The sequence below is a fragment of the Poecilia formosa genome, unplaced genomic scaffold, assembly GCF_000485575.1.
Source record: "Poecilia formosa unplaced genomic scaffold, Poecilia_formosa-5.1.2 Scaffold42, whole genome shotgun sequence".
NCBI classification, from domain to species: domain Eukaryota; kingdom Metazoa; phylum Chordata; class Actinopteri; order Cyprinodontiformes; family Poeciliidae; genus Poecilia; species Poecilia formosa.
Window position 1 is genome coordinate 1,489,991 of NW_006799981.1, and position 15,606 is coordinate 1,505,596.

At 39.2% G+C, this 15,606-nt stretch overlaps 1 protein-coding gene across 2 annotated transcripts in view; it reads right to left on the reverse strand.

Moving 5' to 3' along the window:
* Window positions 1-15,606, reverse strand: part of LOC103137645 (phosphofurin acidic cluster sorting protein 2) — a 50,844-nt gene that overhangs the window by 17,779 nt on the left and 17,459 nt on the right. For both annotated transcript variants that reach the window (XM_007551477.2, XM_007551476.2), the window contains exons 2-7: window positions 10,637-10,724; window positions 4,464-4,553; window positions 3,146-3,271; window positions 1,669-1,831; window positions 698-789; window positions 136-216 (exon numbers count right to left, since the gene is read on the reverse strand). In XM_007551477.2, coding sequence (XP_007551539.1) covers window positions 136-216; window positions 698-789; window positions 1,669-1,831; window positions 3,146-3,271; window positions 4,464-4,553; window positions 10,637-10,724 — 640 coding nt within the window. The remainder of the gene's footprint in view (window positions 1-135; window positions 217-697; window positions 790-1,668; window positions 1,832-3,145; window positions 3,272-4,463; window positions 4,554-10,636; window positions 10,725-15,606) is intronic.

The following is a 15,606-nucleotide window of genomic DNA, read 5'->3' on the forward strand; positions in this document are numbered from 1 at the left end:
GCTTGGACAAATGGAACACGCTGTGCTACTTCTCCTAAAAGCTTGTGGAACAGTACGCTACAAGTTTTATGCTATTCTCATGGTCAATGATTGGCGAACATTAAGCTCTTTGTGACAGGAGAGCGAGCCACTCACCCTGGTCATGGAGGTGGTTCTGATCATTTTCCTGCGGGGTTTCTTGGGCTTCCGGACTTCGTCATCTTCATCGTAAATATCCTGGCATTAAAACAAATGCAAATGAGACAGGAGGTCATTCAACTATGCCATGTTCTTTCCATTTTCAGATGATGAATTCAACACAGCTCCATTTTATGGCCTAACCCGGCTATAAACCAAGAACAGCTACATTTATATTGAGATTAAATAAACTACATGGGTAGTATATTTACTAATTAGGCAACCTCTGAAAGTGATTAGCTACACTGGATTTTATTTTGGGGTTTTGGAGTAAAGACAAATGTACATCCCACTCTACAGATTTCCATTTCCAAAACAATCTTTATTATCATTTATCTGTTTCCGTCCACTTCACGATTATGAACTCTGTGTTGGTTTGCCATATAAATTCCAACTGCAGCTTGTGGAAGCTACAGTGGTATGTTTGGCAAGCAGCTGAAAAATAATGTGAAACATGAATGTATACCAGATTTTACAGAGAGCTGCAGCACAGTCACAAAATGATTGTTCTGGCACCAACCTGGGCATTAACTGCGTCATCACTGGCCTCCTGCTCCGACGAGTAGCTGTCATCATCGTCCTCTGAATAATTATCCATATCAGGGGAGCGGTCTGAGGTCAACAAATGAAAACAGATGTCAAAATACAGCGATACTGGCTACCATACAGGCTATGATGGAAGGAAAAATTATTTTCCTTTTTTTTGTTTTTTGCAAAAGTTCTTCTGAAAAGAGAATACGACATTTTTATGCAACAACAATAATCTTGAATTTCTATCTTGATTTTCAAGCATTTAATAAGGCAGATGTGGCTTAATGTTGATTTTACTGGACTTCTTTTTTTTTTAGATTTGGTGGAAAAGCTTTTCTTAATTAAATATCCTTTAAAGAAAACAAATATTTTCAGCTTAAAAATAAATCTGCTTTCTATTAATCTGGAGAAGCTTCTTTGTTCTTCCTTTTGCCTGTGAAACATCCTGTTCCACGCTCCAAGGTAGGATGGATGCTATTAAGGATCAATGAACGGAGAAAGATAAACATCTTTTCTTCCCTCCCTTCCTTCGGAGTGACACTCGTTTCATGCTTCGCCCATGAGCTCATGTGTTATGTTTGAGCGGCTTCCTTAATAACATCCAGAACAGCGTCGGTCGGATCAGAACGGCAGAATAATGCCACGGAGTCCGGACTTGGATCATCGTTGTCCAGAAAGAGAGCAGTGAAAGGTAATAGTCCCTCCATCTGTTCAGGTCTCACATTGACATTGCAGCCGCAGCTGAAGAGAATAACATATCTCTGGCTGTGGGACAGGCCTGGATTAATGGAGTTTATTCTGTTCTCAGTTGGGAAACTTGAGCCAGGTGGAAGAAGGGAAGAGAGAGGCCACAGCAGGGAGGTGCTGGCTCTGGGGTTGAAGGACTGAAACACATTTGGATTTGGACTCGGACCTTGCTAACAGACCCACAGCGGGAGGCGGGAGATGGCGCTCGCCCACCTGAGGTTTTGGTCTTGCGGCAAGCCTGCCCGCTGCTGTCCTCGTGGTCGATGGGCTGGCTGGACAGCGAGTACACGCTGATCTCTGCCACGCGCACCGGGGCCTCCTTCACGTTGCTATGGAGACCCAGAATCTGTCCCCCGTCTGTTGGGTGTTGCATCACCTGGACACAGTGCAGCATTTAGATCCCATTTAAATCACATTTAAAATCCATCCGTTTAGTTAATGATACGTCTCACCCAGAAAAAAAAGATTCTTCGGGTTTGAAAGTTTTAATTTATCCGCAAGCTAAACACCATCTGAGATCGCATCTGGTCCCATCGCTCTGTTCCGTTTTTCTAAAGCAGTGATTAAACAGTCAAAAAAATAAAACATATCTTCACACATGCATAGATGGTGAAGAGATTAAAGCAGGTTCTCTGAAACCACTGACAGCTAAGCTATCTGTAAATAAGTCTTCATCAAAAAAAATAACTGCTTTTGCCTAAGTGACCCAATCCAATCTGCGTCGCCTAGCAGCGCAAGTTTTAAATAAACGGTTTTGAATTAGATGAGAGAGGATGAGCTCTCCGTCTAAGCTCTGTCTGGGGGCTGCTTGTAATATTTCAGCTGATGAATGGCTGAACAGGGAGCAGGCTCATTTCGCTCAACCACCAGCAGGAGTCCACTTGAACTCTCCGAGCAAAGCCCAGGAAGCCACTTCCTCCCACACAATGCTTCGACGGTTTCAGAACACGAGGCACGGGAGGGTTCTGCTCTGCAGCAGGATGACAACGCAATTACCCTACAGGGTCCAATAATGGTCAATTTGGCTTCATTCATAAAAGGTCTGTGGGTTATTTCCCAGCAGAAAGAGCAGAGCGGCTGAGTGGGAATTTAAAACACAATAATGCATTAGTCTTGTTTTCCGATGCCAATCAGTTTCTGCCCCGAAGGCCACAGCAGGAAAACATCTCTGCCAGAGGACAGATAGTGATTAGAAAATGATTGATAACACCTGTACCGTGCAAAGGTATGCATGCCTCAAACTATTTGGACATCATGTGAATGCGTGGTTTGGAGTTGGTTTTCTCTGTTATTTTCCCTTTATTGTGGGGACAAACAACAAGCATATGACTATCCCTAAAGAAGTAAAAAGGCTCAATAGTAAATTATCTAATTCTTTTTCAAACAAACAAACTGGCTTATATTTATTCCAACAGCAAATCGACAATCAATGCACAGTTTTTTTTGTTGTTTTTTTTTCTTTTAGTCTAGAATAGCATATATGGAGCAACCACCAGATGGTCGATCATTTCACACAGCTCTGTCTGATGAAAATGAATCACAGGAGCCCATTCTCCCTGGCAAGCAGAGCAAGGTAGAACACGTTCACAAGCTCAGAGCAAAATAGCGCGTTTCTCAAGCAAAACGGCTGAGAATGACACATGAAATGAAGCGGGTGAAAGCACTCCACCCCCAGATGAGGGGACGTTACCTCAGCCATATTGATGACTCCCACAGCCAACGTTTTGTAGCCCAGGATGGTTCGATTTTTGTAACGCTTCCGTCTCTGCAGCATGATTTGCAGTCTGTTGGCGTCCCTCTTTAGAAAGTGTGGGTACTGTAATGAATCGGAGGAAAACACGTCACTCACTGTAATACATTTCATCAGTTTATATAGTCCTACAAAGAAAAAATAAAAAGAAGGGTGAACCCGTTCATGGTTACATTTTTATATACTTTTTGAAGATTAAAACACATATCCAAATATTCAATTGTAAATCAGTCTAATTAATTAATCTGTAAAATTAAAAAAATGTTTTCTGATGCTATGTTTAGACCATTTCTATAACCCGAAGGATAATATTGCACTAATGTTCAACTAATTTTTAAGGCAAGTCCAAATATACATAATTCCATTATTCAGGTGATATAAAGAAGAAAAAAAGTCTGTTTGCACAAGGATTTCTTTAGTCTTTACTGCAATATTTGCTCACACTAGAGGACATCCTGGAAAGGAATCATTAAAGATTCTTCCACTGGAGTCTATCGAGGTATCTGTACTGATTCAGAATTTAATCCCTCACTGTTGGACCACATGTATCAGTAGTCAGAATGTAGATTTTTATTATGTAGAAATGTACCTTTTTGAAATCCATAACTAAATTCTTCGAATAACTTTCTCACCCTTTAGGTCCACAACGTTCTCAGAATAATCACCTGGTAGTTGCTGGTTTTATACGTTGGCTGAATTTATCGCTTGAACTTTTCCTCTTTGAATTTCCTAAACTTTTTCAACATAAAACGACTATTGAAAAAGGGCCTCCAATCCTGGGTAGGCGGCCCGGAACAACTCAAAAGCAGGTCGTTTATTCAAGCGGTACCAGAAGCTGAGGTTGGGACCCCAATTATGATGATGAGAAAGCACATGTATTTTAGAAATGTTGTAAAATAAATAAAAGCAACGTGCTATACCAGCTGTTGATACCAATTCTGTTATCCTTGTACCACTATTTAATTTTGTAGAAATGCCTGTATACTCAAGAGTTGAGTTTATTTATGGCCTGCATTTTCTTTAGAAGGTCAGAATCTGGAAAGTTTGGAAACCACTGTTTTATGCCTCAAAAGTTACCATTAGCATGCGCACACGTGTCGTAATTTACCTAAATTACTAACTACTATACTATGCGCGATACTTAAATCACTATTGCCATTAAACAAAAATAACTACAAAGAAAGGAAATGTTTCAGCAGACATTTAAGATGCAGTGACATCTGTGTGAGAGTTTGCAGGGGAATGTGAGACGGCTTGCCTGTAGTGAGAAGGTGAGCTCCAGGTCGGTCTCCATCAGTCCGCTGGGAGGGAGGACGTACTCGTTTGATCTCAGCAGACGCTTTGAGCCCTGTGAGAAGCAAAAGGAAAGTAAATGTTAAAATTTGATGAATAATTACTAAAGATAAACTTTAGGCTCTGACAGAGGGCCGACTTTTTCGTCAATGCATTTCTACCGGTAGAGCAAATGATGTGGAATCTGGGGAAAATAGGTCAAAAATAAATCGGACTCAAATACATCAATGTGAAATTTGACAACAGTTATTGCTCAACAGTAAGTAAGCCTAAAACGAATTAATTAATACAAATAAAAAAAAGCTTAAAAAAAAAAGAAAAAAAAAGCTTATTCTCTCAGACAACAGTGAGCAAGTCTGGAAGTCTTATGTTTTTCTTCTTTTTTTTTCTCTTTAGAACAGGCCTGCTCCACATTCACACCTCCATGCAGAGTCGCGCCAACCTATACCCTTGAACAAACAGTCCTAAACTCCATCACTTCTCCCCAGAGAGCAGTTTTTTTGTGTGTGTGTTTTTTTGTTGTTTTTTATTTTTTATTTTTGCAGAATAAGAGAAATATTTTGTTCTCAGAGCTCTAAATACACATCAGCCAAATCTTTACCCTGGTATGATGCTGTAATGTTAACTATTGCAGCCAATATTTTCTGTTGGAGAAGCACAACCACTGATTCAAGCTGCTACTTGAAACCACATTAAGCTTCCTTATCTAATGCTTGCCATTCTGCTTAAGACAAACTCATCACCTGAGCTAATTCTGGGAGATGGCCGCCTGAGGATTTAAATACAACCGGTCGTGGCAGTCTCATCCGAGCGGAAGCCAAACAGCACTCAGCATGTCCCCAGATGATCTCTGTCAGGCTTGAACATGCTTCTCTTGCATGCCATGGATTTAATCCATGGAGTTACTTTTGAATTACAGATTTCAGATTAACTTCACAATCAATTTTCTTGTTCTGCTGGTTGTAATCCTACAGACAGGAAAGCATGAAGCTACCAACAACTCATCAGGTTATAGTAACAAGTTTAGGCCGAGCTTGCTGTAAGCGGACTTTTGTTGTGCAACAGTTTTGGCAACGGCAATAAATAAAAAGTTCACAAATCTTCCAAGCTTAGCTCACGTATCTAGTACACATTCCAATTAACTTAAGACTTCCTCAAGAATAAATTCCTAAATAATGATGTAATGCTGAAGGAGGTGAGGAATTAGGCACAGAGTTACCAGAGTTTCTAAATCATAGCTGGTACTGTTGATCAACTCACTCAATGATATTATTTCAGACAGTGTAACCAGTTTGCTTTTGTGCTATGCTAACGTTATTTTGTCTCTCTTTTTAAAGGGGGTCTGAAGTATTTATATATTAAAGGTGTTTGCAGGTGGCTGTAGTTACTAACCTCTGAATACCAGTGGTACAATGTATCAAAGAACTACTTGAACCACAGTAAATGTTAGATGAATCCGATTGATTCAGGTCAGCAATATTTTCAGTAACACTCATTTTCTACTGCCTGCCTGAGGTCTTTCTGCGTGGAGTTTGCACGTTCTCCCTGTTCATGAGTGGGTTCTCTCCAGGTACTCTGAAAGCCCAAAAATATGACTGTCTCAGGTTAACTGGTCCCTCGAAATTCTCCTTAAGTGTGGGTTTGTGCGTGCATGGTTGTTTGTCCTGTTTGTCTCTGTGTTGACCTGCGACCCCTTCCGACCCCAGTCGGAATACATATGTGAGATAATTGATGGATGGATAGTTTTCTATTGCAGTATGAAAATGCTAAGGTACAGTATTAAAACGTTGTTTTATTGCTAAAAGAGCGAAGATTGGCCAGAAGCAACTTTTTAAATACATTTTTGTGAAGATGGAGGCATTGTGAGCCCTTTACACAACAAAAAACCTTTACATCAATTTTAGCTTCAGCTGCTGTTTTGTTTCCTTGGACAACAGCTTTAGCTTCCAACATGCAGCCTTAGCTTCTGAAAGCTCACAACTTATTGTGAGCTTTCACTCAATGTGCTTCGGAGTACCACAAAAAGAGAGTAAAAGGCCTTTGACAGCAGCTGTGGTTCTTGTGTTGGTATAACAAGAAAAACTAGGATAAATCTGAGTCTGACCTCGTCAACATCAGCTCCACAAAGAGGCCTTGTATGCAGACCTTTCGCATGCCCATTGACTAGCACAATGAATCAAGGCGAAAAAACCTAGGCACACTGAAACGGCACAACCTTGGCAAGGAAAGCTTGCACTCAATGTCCTCAGGCCCCCTTTTACTGTCAGCTACAGCTCCGACAGCAATCTCTCAGGGGCCACATGAGGATGGAGGGGTGCCGGGCTTAGTTAGCAAAGCCTCCAAGCAACTACCAGCTCATGGAAAAAATGAGTTCAATGTCACATTTCCTCCTATGGTTATCTTTTTGAACACATTAAAAACTCTGAACTGAATCTCTTGTTTGCAGCAATGACAGGAAGTGTGTTCAGGTCACTCAAAGTGCTCGGCGGGGAATTATATTACAGAGGTTTTACAGGAGTTTGGAGGCTTCTGCTTCCACCCAACACACACCGATGAAGACGCACACAAATATAATTGGATCATATCTCAGCAAGCTGCACACCAAAGCTTTTCTGACAGCAACTTGCACTGAAATGAGAACTGTGCACCATTTGTGTCAGAATTCATTGTACAATTTGCTGAATACAAATGCATCGGGCTGCTTTTAACATGTTTAACATACTTGAAGTGATAAGAATCAAATCTGATACAACAACTATGCCCAGAAAAAACATGAATACATCCTCGTTACAACTGCGGAGGCCTGGAGACTGTCTATATGGAAACCCATTACAAGGGCCGAGTCTGAGCTTGCATGTCACTTAACTTGATGAGTCCCACACTGATAAGAGACAACCATCAACTGTGTTCAACAGACAAGCAATGATGTAAAACAGGAAGTTTTGTTATTCACTGTAAAAAAAAAGCCGTGCGATTCCAGGAATATTCCCAACTTGTTCCTTCAGCTCTTCGTCGTCTGTTTTTCCCTCCTCACCAAACCTGCTGGAAAATGCATTTAATGCTCCAATTCCAGAGCTGCGGCGGGCAGAGCTTTACTCAGCTGTCCTCGGGGCAGCTCAGCAGAAATGGGGAGATTTCACGCTCCGGAGACAGCGTAGCTCATGGATACGGCCACACTTGGTTGGCTGCCTTTACCTTCCGGACAGCGGCAGCAGGAGGATGCCGTGGTTTCTCTTTAAATAGAATTATGCAGCTTTGCAGAGTTACTATTTAGTTTTCATAATGAAGAGGTCAAAGTTCATTAATTAAATACAAGGGAAAAAAAGCTAGTTGACCTTTAAACCAAACTAATGCAAATGACTGTTTATGAAATTCTGTTAATTTGGTTGTTTGTTACAGAGGCAGTGGATTGCAAAACTATTCCTATATCACAACTGCAAACTTCAATGAATTTCATTGGTATTTTATGGGATATGCCAACAAAATCCATCCATCCATCCATTTTCTTACACCCTTTTCCATAGTGGGATCTGGAGCTGGCGCCTATCTCAAGCGAGACATTTCAGGGGAGAGGCGGGGACACCCTGGACAGGTCGCCAGTCCATCGCAGTACCAACAAAATGTGAGGTGTAATTGTGAAGTCAAAGTTAAATTCAGTTTTTTATGTTCAATTCAATTGCATACGTTTCAGTTTCACAAAGTTATAAAACAATACAATAAAATTCATTTGACTACGCCAAATGGTAAAACGTTTTCCACCAAGGCAAACCACCCGGTTGCATCGTTTTTATAATTCTGCAGCAATAACTCACACTGAGCATGCATCGGCAGTGCTGGAGAGAAGAACTCTTACATTGGATTCCAATTTTTCTTTCTTTTTTTTTTTTTTCTTTTACAAATGAAACTCTGAGAAGTGTGCCAACCATTTGTATTCTCGGCCCTGCTGTGTCGGCACATTATGGAATCACTTTTTGTTACAAGTACAGCTGCAAGACTTTTGAAGTAAGTCTCTACTTAGTTTGAACATCTAAGATTGTAACATTTTTGTCTGATCTTTTGTTTTTTAAGAGTTTGTGGCATTTATTTCACATTAAGGCGACAGAAAAGGGAGCAAAGAAATGGCCTGGGACCAGGAGTGGAACCCAGGACAGCTGTGTTGAGGTCTAAAGTTTCCTAATATTGTGCACCTGCCCTGTCAACTGAGCCACAGGGTGCTCCACTTATTCTTCATAAGAAAACAGCTGAAACTGAATCAGAATGTACGGAGAACATCTGTAAAGATACATTTTCTAGTCTTAGCACAGGATCTAAATAGGATTTTTATCTGGATCTAAAATAAATCTAATATGAACAGAAGAAATCTGTAAGAGCAAACATTTTCAATCACACACACAAAAAAAACATAAATACAGATTAAGTGATCTAATTTAAAGGGCAGAGCAAAAGACAAGCTCCTGTTAGCTCCCACCTAATCCTCCTTACCTTTCATAGTCATTATATCAGAACAGCTGATGACTAAAACAGCTGAAAAAACTGACTGTTTCTTTAACTGCAGCTATGCTTGCTGCTACCTGTGTTGCTTTAAGCTGTGCAGTCAGACTACTGACTACAGGCAGCAATCCAACACTGTGCAACTGCAGATTAGTCTGGCATATGATCTGATAGAGCATCAGACCATTCTGGGTTACAAGTGAGTCTGTGTCACAAGTAGGCCTGTCACAATAACACATTTTGTTAGACAATAAATATACTATAATACTGTAGTTTTGAGGCCATTTTCAAGTGATATAATGGTAATAATGGCACAATAATGCAAGAACACATTCTCAAGAATCAATAGCCTTTAAATTCTAATGAACATTTAAACACTGGAGCTGGAAGACAAGGAAACAAAAGAACAAATGAAATGAATTATGAAGTCTCTGTAAACAAAATTTTCTTTCTTTTTTTTTTTTTTTTTTAAAGGGCTAGATGAGACCAAAGCACCAGACTGAAGACTTTTATCACTCAGTTTTCGGTTAAAAAAAAAGAGAAAAATGATAAATCAAGCAAATGACACTTATTGAGTTTCTTTTCATTTATAATGAGATTTATTGTTTATTGTGGCAGGCCTAGTCACAAGTAGAATATTTTAAACCACCATAGTCTTATTGACAAGAAGAGATAAACTGAAGATTATCTTCAGTTTATATCTGAGCAGGTGAAGGATTTGAAAATATTGTTATAATTTTGGTATGAAAACTAAGACATCAACTCTGCACAAATTGATCCCAAATGAATGAATGAATCCATCACCAGATGAATGGATGTATGAATAAATGCATTCAGACATGTAAAGAGACGCATGTGTGGATGGATGGAGGTATGCCTGGGCAGATAGATATATTGACTGATACTTCAGGGGATGTATGAACGCACGTGTGAATTTAGAAATGGACGGAATGGTGAATAACATTAAACAAAGAGTTCAATATAAACTGCTGGGCTTATTTCCCATGTGACTGTACTATAGGTAGTGTGTGTTTCCCACTGTCTTCATGACAGCCTGAGCTGCTGCACAGTTGACATGGGGCTTCTGTCTGTCAGGAGCGATTCATGTCACACTTTATACCATATTTTTTCTCTCCAAACAGAATTCTATGCTGCGTCTGTAAGCTTGAGATAGCAGTCTTTATTTCCATAATAAATGACATTAAAAAAAAATCCCCGTCTAAAAACCAGAGTGTCTGAAAAGAGTGAGATTTAATGTTGGATCCATTGTGCTTGATTTTGTGTGAAATTATCACATAATAATTCAAAGCAGAGACGACAAAGTTTTCAAGTTAAACGTTGCAAGCACATGTATGCACAAGCAATCAATGCAAGATGCACAATCCGTCTTAAAGGTGCTAATGCTCCTGCTTAGAGCGGTAAGCCGGACTGCCACCTGAGTGGATGTAAGGCACTGGGGCTTTCGGCGCAGCTAAAGAGGGTTTTATCCTGCAGCAGGATTACGTAAATGTCTTATCAACCAGGCCAACAATATAGAGCAGGAAGCGGACACGATGTGAAGCACCGAGTTCAGGCCGAGACACCCCACTTTCAAGGGTCTTGACAATGAGCCTTTTCTCATCACACATAGGAGGTTAAGTTACCAACCTGGATTTTGACGGCTATCGAAAGCGAGTTCAGCTCCTTATCCAGTTCTTTGAGGACGACCAGCTTCTTGAGTGTGAGGCTGCACAGCCTGAGGGAAACAACAAGCAGACAAGCACTTAGAAAAAGTTGCACCGTCACTACAGGAAAGAAATCAGTAGCATGAGTCTGCACTAAGAACCGAGACCACAGATTATTCAAAGCAGTCCTTTTTGTTGGATACTAAACATTGGGATTTTTGTTTAAAATGAGGTAGAAAACAATTTAAGAATTTATATTGTTGGTTTGCAACAACACATTAAGATAAGAAACACAGAGTCTAATGTGCATAGCCATCTGCTGCTTATTAAAAGAATAGAAGTTTTTTTTAACGTCAATATTTTTTTACTGTCTTGAAAAACAAACTGCAGAAAAACAAAACAATGATCTCAATTCCTGACTTGTAATAAAGAATACTTTTGGATATATACAAAAATTAATGTGCTCCTGAATTAAAATCATTACTGACATGGTGGTGAATTATTATTCATGAGTCCACCAGTGCATAAAAAAAGCTTCAATCTCATGTGTCGTCACTGAAACCAGACAGAAAGTTCAGATAAATGATTGATTAGATGCTACAAGCACATCAAAGACAACTCCTGCTCGCTGCCTGGCCTCTGTTTCTAGCACTGGCCTGGTCTGATTACTTGTAGTTTACTTACAACATGAGTCTATAGGCGAAACTTAATGGTCTTCCCCCAAGATGGGTGATATGGATTTTTATCATAATGTTTAGCAGTATTCTTTGTGAGAACAATAAAACAAAAAGTCTATTCGGTTATAAATGTGTCAGTGTTTCAGTCATAGCCACTCAAACAAAAATAATGCTATATTTTACAAATTTATAACTATGCACTGCACATATATTTGAGGCTTAAATAGTCAAACAATTAATAAAGCAGGTGAATCATTGATGTTTGGCTACCAGATCATTAGTCAGCCGTGGCTTTCTTTGGCAGGATTTATGAAAGAAGCGCTGATATTTCAGCATTCCCAGGTCATCATCACTGTGAGTTTTCATGTCATCTCTGACGACCCAAATTCGCATGTAATTAAAAAAGTCTGCTGCCGACGGAGGGGTCAGATCAGATGCCAGAAATCCCTTTGTTACTAGACACAAGTATCTCCACTCCTGTCTGCCACTGTGTTTTGTTGTAAATGAAACTCATTGCCATCTGTTCTGGCCCAGTGCCCGGACGTCCCTTTGCTTATACTCTGCGCCAGTTCGCTTTGACACCCAAACAGTAATTTCAGGCAGACCAGGTGTTATTAAAAAAAATACAACAAATATTTGGTTAAAGTAGCTACAGAAATGCACAGGGTTAGGAATGGAAGTTTAGAAAAGACTGCTACTACTGATGCACAAAAGATGGATCATAAACTGGTTTCAATGCCGCTGCCAGTCAAAACACAGCTCTGTACCAAAAACTATGTCAACAGTCAAGAGAGAAGGCATCTATGGAGTCGTCTCTAGTTCTAGATATCTACAAACACTCAGTGCAATGCAAAGATAAGTGACACGTGTTCTCTCTGTGCCCCAGCTGATAAGCCCCTTTAAGGGCAATACCTCTGGCACTTTTTTGTTTTTCCTGGTAAACCCTTCTGATTGACTGATCATGGATAGAAATCCAGTTTATTGTTATATCTAGGAAACCTGGTTCCCTGTTGATCGACAGACCTGATTAGCGTCTAGTTAAATCTGTGGAGAGAAAAATACAACCGACAGCCATGCCTTCACTCTGGAAGGAAATAGAGGAAACGAGAATTTCCTCTAACATTTTGCTTCCTAGCTGTAGAATTTAATGTCTTTCATGTATTAATGTGGTTTTATTTTAACTACAACAAATAAACCAAACAACCTCTCATTTTAGAGAGCTTTCACATTCCTACAAACAGGGTTCCCTACATGTTTTTCATGTAAAAACTTATTACTTTTCCAGGTTCAAATTTCCAAAATTCCTAATGATATTAAGGGAGGATGAATTGATACTGGGCAGATGGTTCTCTGAAGATGAACCCTGATCTTTTGGGTTTTTTTGTTATTTATTTACACCAATAGCTTGTTTACTTTGGTCCAAATCAGTTGATGATTTTGATAACTTGTAACTTTTTTCTGGCAGTTTGGTTCCTTTTTCCAAAGAGAACGTTCCAAATGAACCAAAACCTGTCACCACAAAACAGGCAAGAAAGTTTAGTGTGTTTAGTGACCCGATGAAGGCATTTCATTCAAGCTTGCAACATACATCACATCAATGTCGCAGCTACGTCGGACTGAGTCGCGCTAACGCCATACACAAACCACTCTAGAGTTCGTTTTGAGAGCAACTCCTCTGGTCTCGGTACAATTGTTTTGGTCTCCATCTTATTGAGGTTGCTATGTTGACATCTTCAGAAACAAAAGACATCAAGTGGGGAAAAGAACCAGAATTTTACACAAACTAAACATCTCATATGTATAAACGTCCTAAAACTCAGTCAGATCTACCCCTGCATGTGGTTCACATTGAACCATATGAAGATGGTAAGACAACAGTAACTCAAATCAAGTCTCCTTCAAAGTAACACATACTACAAGGAAATATTTTACAAAATATAATCTTATGTGACTGACAGACATGTCTGGTGACTGGCTGAACTTTACTGTCATCTTACAATGAACAGTTTCATACTGGCGCCCAGTCAGAGTCTGAGCACTTCACAGCTTGAAATGTTTAATCTATATGCCATCGCTAACAGCAACAGAGCAGCCCTGCTCCATCTAAGCCCATTACTCTCTCCATGTCACTCACTAAATGTTGACCTTTTTTAGCCTTTACTTTGCTGTCGCTGGCGCAAAGCTGTGGAATTCATTACCTTTCGAAATTGCAATGATGAATTAAAACTGCTTTTAGCACATAGTATTAAAGTGACATCTTTATGTTTCTACCCATGTTAACTTGTTTGATTTTATATGTTTTTATTCCAGTCTATGTTTTTAATTATTTCACTAATAAAAAGCACTTTGTCTTGGTGGTAGGCTGAAATGATTAATTTGGATTAATCGGTTACTGGAATAATTGTCAACTACCGTAATTTAGTAATCGATTATTTTATTTATTTATTTTTTTTATTTTCCTTTATTTAACCAGATAAACCCCATTGAGATCCAGATCTCATTTTCAAGGGGGACCTGGGCAGAAGTCTGCAGCGCACCGCAACCTGGTTACAATTAATCACCAACTGGAGTATAAAGACTCAAAAAAGGCCATTTATTGAAAAATCAAAATAGATCAAGCCAAAACTAAAAATATACATACATTTAAGATAAAAACACCTTTGTCTGTAAAAAGGCTTTAGCCAAAACTCAAGTTTGCTTGTAAAAATACAGAAGTTAAATCTGTAGCATGTGCCAATTTTTATATGATAATCATCAGATTAATTGATTACTAAATTAAATGTTAGCCACAGCCCTACTTGGTAGTGTTTGTTATAAGATGCGATGCCAGTAACCATTGGCTGATTGGTTGATTGATTGGCCATTAGAATTCAAAACAAGGTTGATTCTTCAGATAAAACAAATTAAAAATAAATATAAATTAATAAAATGCTCAAATAAAGTTTTTTTGCAATGAACTACGACATCTTGAAGAAGGCAGAAGCACCAGCAGGAAATTCAATGCTGCCAGTGAGTCCGTTAAAAAAAAGGGATCAGTACAATAGAAAGCTATACATTAAAGAAGCAGATGAATTTCCTTGCTGAGCTCTTGGTTGAATCATTAAATAATCTTAATATATTATTCCTCAAAGTGAAGCAGACAGCTACTGTTGAACCTAATGTATAATGTGAGATAGCTTATCTGTGGCTACGACCATCCAACAATAATCTGGGCTGAACAAACAAAACTACTAATCAGGCAGGGCACCCACTCTGCCGTAGTTAAATATTTGACTTTAGATAAGACTGCAGCAATCGTGGGTAAAATGATGACTGAATTATCTAACATGCCTTATGACCCCTTTAAAAGTAGAGGAAGATTAACATGTTTTACCACAAAGTGAAAAGTATTTAGCATTATGCAAACCAACTAAATATTACGGCAGACAAAACAATCATTATAACATGCTTATGGCTAACATGCATCTGCCTCTTAAGGCCTTCTTTACCCCAAACGAAGCATAAAATCCATCCAGAACAAATGTGGTTTCTGTAGAGTCTAAGAGATAAGGCTCTCCTCATTATCCATAAAGGCTTTTTCCTGCTTTGAGCATGCACAAACTCTCCATGGCGGTCCATTGTTTTGGCTGCAGTGTACTGTGACTGATTCAGATTAAATTTTATTGACATGGGAATGTCAATAAAATTTGACAACGAAACACAAATTGCATCTTACTGAAAACAATTAAGCAGTAATTGAGTGACATATGGAGCAGTAATATAGAGTACACAAAATGAATTGTATATAAATAGGCGTTGCTACACAGTGCCTGCTATGACTATAAATATGTCGCACAGTAGCAACACTGTATACATAGCTGTCCAATAACTACACAGTACAAAGGCTATGACTATAAATGTGTAGTTCAGTAGGTGGATAAGCCCTCAATAATGGCTGGTTTGCTTTCCTGTTGGCCTTTGGCTGAGTTACTGCTGCCGATAAATGAATGATCTCTCTGTTCCTTTTCCGTAGAGGATGCAATTTCTCCAATAATTATATCTTTGACCTCATCTCTTTGATAGACAGAGCCTATCAAAGCTATTAAGACAACTACGTATGCGCTCTCTCTCCGTTTTTCATCACACAGATCTACTAACCTAGCAATTCTCAGATAAGTAACTTATCTTTCCTAGACACGGGCGCTAACAGAGCTAATGCTAAGCAATGTTTGTCATTGAATCAAAATGATTAAACAGTACTGGTATTAATTTGATTTGTATATTTGTGTAAAACTAC